This window comes from Macrobrachium nipponense, chromosome 1 (genome assembly GCF_015104395.2).
Source record: "Macrobrachium nipponense isolate FS-2020 chromosome 1, ASM1510439v2, whole genome shotgun sequence".
In the NCBI taxonomy this organism is placed as follows: Eukaryota; Metazoa; Arthropoda; class Malacostraca; order Decapoda; family Palaemonidae; genus Macrobrachium; species Macrobrachium nipponense.
In genome coordinates this window covers 22,520,362-22,527,511 of record NC_087200.1, presented here as the reverse complement: position 1 = coordinate 22,527,511, position 7,150 = coordinate 22,520,362, and the positions used below count along the sequence as shown (strand labels likewise).

Here is a 7,150-nt window from a genome sequence, read left to right as displayed (position 1 = left end):
AAGGAAGTGTAGGGCACAAAAAGACCAGCTCCTGATAGACAAAATGGTAATGAAGAACAGTAGGAGAAGGAAAACCAACCTAAGCATGGCATGGTTAGACTATAAGAAAGCCTTCGACATGATACCACACACATGGCTAATAGAATGCCTGAAAATACATGGGGCAGAGGAAAACACCATCAGCTTCCTCAAAAATACAATGCGCAACTGGAATACAATACTTACAAGCTCTGGAATAAGACTAGCAGAGGTTAATATCAGGAGAGGGATCTTCCAGGGCGACTCACTGTCCCCACTACTCTTCGTAGTAGCCATGATTCCCATGACAAAAGTACTACAGAAGATGGATGCCGGGTACCAACTCAAGAAAAGAGGCAACAGAATCAACCATCTGATGTTCATGGACGACATCAAGCTGTATGGTAAGAGCATCAAGGAAATAGATACCCTAATCCAGACTGTAAGGATTGTATCTGGGGACATCAGGATGGAGTTTGGAATAGAAAAATGCGCCTTAGTCAACATATGTACTAAAATTCCACATGGAATTTGTATTTTTTATTATTTGTTTAATTAGCATGGTCACTGGAAGACAGTTAACGTAGTTTTCAAATATTTAACTACCCCCTTGGTTGTTAACAGCTCACTGCCTTCCAGCGGCCGTTCTGGTTCTGTCCTAACCAACCACTAATGATTTTGCTTTCTTCCTGAGGTTGACGGAAACTTAAGTCAGTTACGAAGGAGATTTCAATCACGAAGGGTCTCGTAACTCAGATACTCTGAGCTCTATTGACTATATAAGGATATACAGCTATATCTTTGAAGTGACGACGACTATTCCTTTCGACATGTAATCGCCGTTTAAACCCAGCCAGGAAGAAGCATTCCTTCATCGCAGTCTCTCACTCTACACTTACTTCGCCTTCGTCCCAGGATGATATCGGTGGGTCTGTAAAACTCAGGGGGAGTTTGTTTGTCAATCCGAAATCATTTGGAGGGATAATGCTTTTCCATATTAAAATGCCTTCCAATTACCATCACTTACTTTTAGTATTATTTAAGCATCTGTTTCATACCTTGCATATTTGTAATACGAGGTTTCGTACCCTTCCAGGGATATAATGAATTATGTACTACGTGGACGTCAGTTTGGACTGTTGGTATATATATATTTTTAGATTTTCCAAGGTATGCAACTTTCCAAGTGTTATAAGTGCTGCACATGCTCATAATTAAATTTAGATATATGCATACGATTATTGTGTAGTGATTAATTAGGCATTTGGTAATATTTAAGGTATTTTGGAAGTGGCTGAATTACTGCGGCTCCCCCAAGCTTCACGATGATCAACTTTGTGTATTAGCTGCCGCATCAGCACCTGGATGATAGGACAGTTTTCAATTACAATAAATTACTTAATTTTTCTTAATATTTCAATTAACCTTATCAATTTCCCGGTGTATGAATAAAAATTCAGCGCATGGCGACCGTGACAGGATTAGGCATTATAGGTTAAGTGCGTGACATAGGACGTGAATTGCGGTGAATTGGAGGTTTCTTCCTGGGGGGGGGTTTTCACTTACAATATTTTAAATCCCTCTTATTGCGGGTTTCTTTAAAGTTCAGTGTCCTTTTTGCGAATTCGTAGCTAATGTTTATCACTTGGTGATTTATTTAAGAGTTCAGTGTAAACTATTTTTCGATTCGTAGTTTGTTTATCCCTTTGCAAAATAATTTAGTATTTGAGTGCCCCTAATTTTCGCGTTGCTGTGAAAGTTTTTGCTTAGTAATAATTTTGTTGCATATATGTACTAAGTATCTTTTACCATTTTTTGAAACTTTCCCTGTTTATTGCAGTAATTTTACTTATATTGGTGTTTGTATTCTTATTTGTCTTCATAATGGCTGAATTGGTAGTGCTAATTGGTCAGCGTAAGATTATTAGGAAGAAGGTTACAGAATGTGCCAACCGTTCTTCACAGTACCTTTCATTAGATAACACGGCAAAAGTATCTGAGCGGGGTGTTCTCTTGGAGTATAGGAAGAGATTAAGTGACTTGGATTCTAAAATACAGGCTCTAAAATTTTCAGGGGAATTTAGAGACGAGGATTTGGAGGCTGAGCTCTCTGCCATGTGTCAATCGTACTATGATAAAATTTCAGGTATTGTGCCTTTGTTGGATGTTAGTGTCAATGCTGGAAGCCCTCCACTTTCATCTACTACTGATATTGCTAGGAGCCTTTTGAGGCAACCCACTGCACCTCTACCAAAATTCCAAAGTAAGGAAGGTGAAGATTTTTTGAAATTCATTCGAGAATTTGAAACCACTACCCAAAGTTTTAACTATCCAGACAGGGACTTGCTCTTACTTTTGAAGCAACAAGTAGAGGGTAGGGCTAAATGTTTACTTGGTTCATTGGAGGCCGACAAAGAAAGTTACAAAGATGCCAAAGACTTAATGATTCAGGCTTTTGCCTCGAGTGAATTACGAAAGTCGGCTGTAATTAAGAAATTGACCTGTCTACATCTCAAAGAAGGAGACGACCCCTTTGTTTTCTTATCAGAACTTAGGACTATAGTCGAAAATTTAAAATATTTAAATATTGATGTTGATGAGGTTGTTAGATATTTCGTTTGGTCTGCACTCGATGATAGATTTAAGTCTCATATGGTTCATATCACTAATGTGACTCATCCATCACTTAAGCAAATCATAGATAATTTCTTTACAGCATGTGAAAGGTATGAACAGGGTCAGGCGAAAGGTAAATTATCGGTCAGGGATAAAGTTGTAGCTCATTCAAAGCCATTCCAGGAAAAGACTAATACAATGGCTGTTAAAACTAAGACAGTTCCGACCAAAGCTTGTAATTTTTGTACTAAGGCTGGTATTTCTGACTGTGATCACTTAAATTATAAGTGTACTAAGTATGCCACCCCTTCTGCCAAAATTGATTTGTTAAAATTGCATAAAGGTTGTGTAAAATGTGGTAATTTTAATCATGCCACTAAAGCATGTAAATTCAGATTTCGAAGACCTTGTTCACATTGTTCACAGTATCATATGGAGTATCTTTGTTGTAACCTTAGTCCTGATATGATTAATAGTAAAGCAGAGTCTTCCAAGGAAGCAAGCAGTGGGATAGCCGTATTACCAAATGTTACCACAGGTTCAGTTCTCCCTACTTTTACATTTTGTATAAATGGTCATGATAGGCTTTATAGGGGTCTTAAAGATTCAGGATCACAAAACACTTTTATATCTAGCAAGTTAGCTTCCTTTTACAATTTCAGGTCTTTAGCTACTAAAGTAAAACTGACTGTGAAAGGGTTTAATGGTCAAAAGGAATATTCTACTAGTCTTGTTGAAGTTCCTATTAAACTGGGGAATGAAACCTTTGCTATTTCTGCTCTAGTTGTACCCTCTATAAACTTGCAATTGAGTTTACCTGGTCTTGGCCAAGTAGTTAGTATAATGCAGAGTAAAAATTTTGTATTTGCTGACAAGCTTTTATCAACCAATTCTCAGAGCATTGATGATGTTCAGCTTTTGTTAGGAGTAGATTTTTCACATTGTCTTTTGGGAAGAGACATTGTGATAGGGAGTCCTAATTCGTCTGTGTATATTGAGACTTCTTTAGGAATAATGCTTATGGGGAATGTTGATAGGTTCCTAATTAATCTTAATTCACTAAAAGGTAATGAAAGTTTGGCCTCGAAACCATTGAGGGGAGAAAATTCTAATACTGAACACGGTACATATTACACTTTCCCTAGCCATTCATATTTTCTAGCTATTAGTGTATCAGTGAATGAAGAATTTTACGAACTCAATGACATTACAACAAATTGTTCTTTTACTGTGCTTTCAGATAGAGGGACTATTATTGATAGGAAACTGCAAGAAGCAACTGATCAAATTTTGAATATGGAGAGCCAATTTTATTTGAACTATGATCAGAAAGTTTACAGTGATGAATCTAATCGGCTCGATGATTCTCTCGTGGACTACACTTTCAGAAATTTGCACACGAAAGGTGATGGACGCATAGTTGTTCCCCTGTTATGGAATGGGAAGGTATCGCACCTTCTTTCGAGAAACGAGTCTCTTTCCAAGGCTGTTCTTCAATCAAATTTGAAAAAATTACTTCGTAAGAAAGGTTCCTTGCAGTTGGTAGATAACTGCATAAAGGAGCAATTGAAGGCGGGTATTATTGAGCCTATTTTGGACTTGGAGGTATTTAAGGCTGAATATCCTAACTACTCCTTCTTACCTCATATGCCAGTCTTTAAGCCAGAAAGGGAAACTACTAAGTGTCGCATAGTATTTCTTTCTAATTTGCAGGAATCCTCTAAGAGACTGTCACTGTCACATAATCAATGTATGTATGCTGGGCCTAACTTAAATCAAAAGCTCTCCTCTGCATTTCTTAATATTAGGTTTGATGAAAAAATTTTGATTTTTGATTTGAAGAAAGCTTTTAATATGTTGGCTTTAAGTGAAATTGATCAGTCTAGGCTATTATTTTTTTGGTTTCGGAATGTCACCACAGGTGATTACACCCCAGTTGCTTATAAAAATGTCAGGCTTTCATTTGGACTTCGGTGTAGCCCATTTCTTTTGATGGCTTCATTGTATTATATGTTAATCTTGACTTCCAGTAATGATTCAAGAATCTATGAACTCAAGAAACTTATATATGCTTTAATATATATGGATAATGGTGCTGTCACAATGAACAACTCTGATGACTTGAGGTGGGCCTACGAGCAGTTAGCTGGCATATTCAAACCTTTTAAATTTGAAATTCAGCAACTGGTGACTAATGACATTGATCTGCAGTCTGACATAGATCGGTCAGAAGTTCTTACCCCGGAAGTCAACAAATTGTTTGGGCTTGAATGGAATAGACTTTCGGATGATCTTTTCACTAGGCCAATTTCCCTTGACCTAGAAGCTAATACCAAAAGATTAGTTCTTAGGTCAATTGCCACTCAGTTCGATATATTTGGTTTCAACTTGCCTTTATTTAACCGATGTAGGCTTTATATGCATAACTTGCAATGTCAAAAGGGTTTGAACTGGGACCAGCCTCTTAATAGTCAACAGCTTAAAGACTGGAGGAATATCTGTAGACAGTGTAATTCATCGCCCCCTCTTAAAGTAACTCGTTTTGTGGGTCGAAGGGATGGTGAGTATCATATAATTGTTTTTACTGATGCCAGTTGTGACATATATGGGTGTGTAATTTATTTATTGAATGTAGAGTCTGGCAAACTTACCTTTATTAATGCTAAAAATCGGTTGGTTAATACCCAATTGAAAGGTAAATCCATACCATCTTTAGAGATCCACGCCATTAATCTAGGAGTCGAACAATCTGTTGGTCTTTATTTGGATCTTGCTGGTCCCAATTGTATAAAACCTATAAAGGTGACAAAGATTTGTCTATTTTCAGATTCTTCTTGTGCCCTGCAGTGGTTAATAAGTTCTTCGCTTCAACTTAAGAAAATGAACCAATGTTCTACTTTTGTATTGAACCGAATTTACAGTATACAAAAACTGTGTGAAACATATCCTGTCATTTGGGTTTATTAATGGCAAGGCGAATCCTGCTGACATGGTAACCAGGTGCACATCATATAAATTGTTAATGAAGTCTTGTTTCCTTTCAGGCCCGGACCTGAGTAATGTTAGGGCGCAAGCCATGCAGTTCACTATTCTCAAGCGGATTATCTTTCTGGAAATTACATGAATCTTTCTAATGTTCCTTTAGTTAAGAGAAAAATTACTTGGTGAACATTTCTGATTTTTCTGACTTCCGAAGACTTGTTTTGCTGTACCGTCGGTGCATAATATGCATACACAAATGGAAAGCTAAAGTGAGAAGACATGTTGATGTACAAGAAGATAATAATTTTTTTTGCTTTAGCTCTTGTACATTTGATTTTGACCGATCAACAAAATCACTTTGCTGATGTTTTGGAGCATTTTTCTAAAGGTTTTTCTGCAGCAAAGGATATACCAGGTATAGTTTCTCAGTTCAACTTGTTTGTTGATAACAATGGCATTTTGAGAGTGAAGAGCAAATTTAAGAAAGAGAAAAAATTTCCTATTCTATTATCAAGAGACAGTCATTTAACGAAGTTAATTATATTGGATATTCATCACAAATTAGCTCATTCTGGGTGCTATGCTGTTCTTTCTGAATTAAGAAGACATTATTTTATTCCTAGAAATTTTTCAGTGGTTAAAAAGATTCTGAGGCAATGTGTTCACTGCAAGAGATTTAATGCACGCCCTGTCAGTTTAAAGCAGAATTGTTACAAGGAATTCAGGGAAGACCCACAGCTGTGCCTTCGGCAATATTTTCGTAGATTATTATAGGGCCTTTTACAGTTAAATGGAGAAGGGAAAAGGGGGGTTAAGGTATGGCTATTATGTTTACTTGCCACTTGGTCTCGTGCAATTAATTTAAAAATTTGTAGAACACTCAATGTGCCAGATTTTCTTAGGGCATTTTCTCTTCATTGCTTCGAGTTCGGCATTCCACAGTTATGCATTAGTGACGGGTGGGTCACAAAATAGTTGCAGGAGCTAATGTCATATCTTCATTTTTGAATGACCCCCACACACAGTTGTATTTTGAGGAGCGTGGTGTTAAACCATTAACTTTTCAACAATATTTTAAAGGATGTAGTCAGTTGGGCTCCCTTGTCGAGATTTGTGTCAAGTTAACAAAGAGACTTCTCTATGGGTCCATCAAGAACCATATTCTCTCCTACTTTGATTTTGAGTTTACTGTATGTCATGTTGTCCACTTTTGCGTAAATCGACGACCAATATCTTTTAAAGAGGCCTCTTAGGGATAGTGCAGCAGAAGACCTTCCTGAACCAATAACACCCGAAATGTTAATTAGGGGGTATGAGCTTTCCTCACTCAAGTCATTCCAGATTTACAACCTTTACCCAAGGATGAAGAATTTATCCCTTGTGGAGCTACTAATAAATTTGAACCACTGTCTAGGATTAGGAGTAAACTTATAGATATTTACCATCATGAGTTTATGCAAACACTTTTAAGCCAAGCAGTTGATAGGAAGGGTAGATATCGCCCGGTGACTCATCATCTTCTAAAAGTAGGTGA

General features: G+C 37.2%; 1 protein-coding gene and 1 long non-coding RNA gene across 2 annotated transcripts; both read left to right on the top strand.

The window, feature by feature from the left end:
* The first annotated feature begins 536 nt into the window (after nt 1-536).
* Nucleotides 537-1,425, top strand: LOC135220106 (uncharacterized). Its single transcript, XR_010315570.1, has 2 exons — nt 537-943; nt 1,115-1,425. It is a non-coding gene; the product is annotated as an uncharacterized LOC135220106 (long non-coding RNA).
* A 477-nt stretch (nt 1,426-1,902) lies between these two features.
* LOC135218708 (uncharacterized) lies at nt 1,903-5,758 on the top strand. The gene is made up of 3 exons (XM_064255157.1): nt 1,903-2,281; nt 3,875-5,524; nt 5,679-5,758. The coding sequence occupies exons 1-3, from the start codon at nt 1,903-1,905 to the stop codon at nt 5,756-5,758; spliced, it is 2,109 nt and encodes a 702-aa protein (XP_064111227.1).
* The last annotated feature ends 1,392 nt before the right edge of the window (nt 5,759-7,150 follow it).

Coding starts and splice junctions, on each gene's coding strand:
- LOC135218708 (XM_064255157.1), top strand. CDS start 1,903: ATGGCTGAATTGGTAGTGCTAATTGGTCAGCGTAAGATTATTAGGAAG. Junction 2,282..3,874: donor ACCTCTACCAAAATTCCAAA/GTAAGGAAGGTG, acceptor CTGTGCTTTCAG/ATAGAGGGACTATTATTGAT. Junction 5,525..5,678: donor ACTTAAGAAAATGAACCAAT/GTTCTACTTTTG, acceptor GTTTCCTTTCAG/GCCCGGACCTGAGTAATGTT.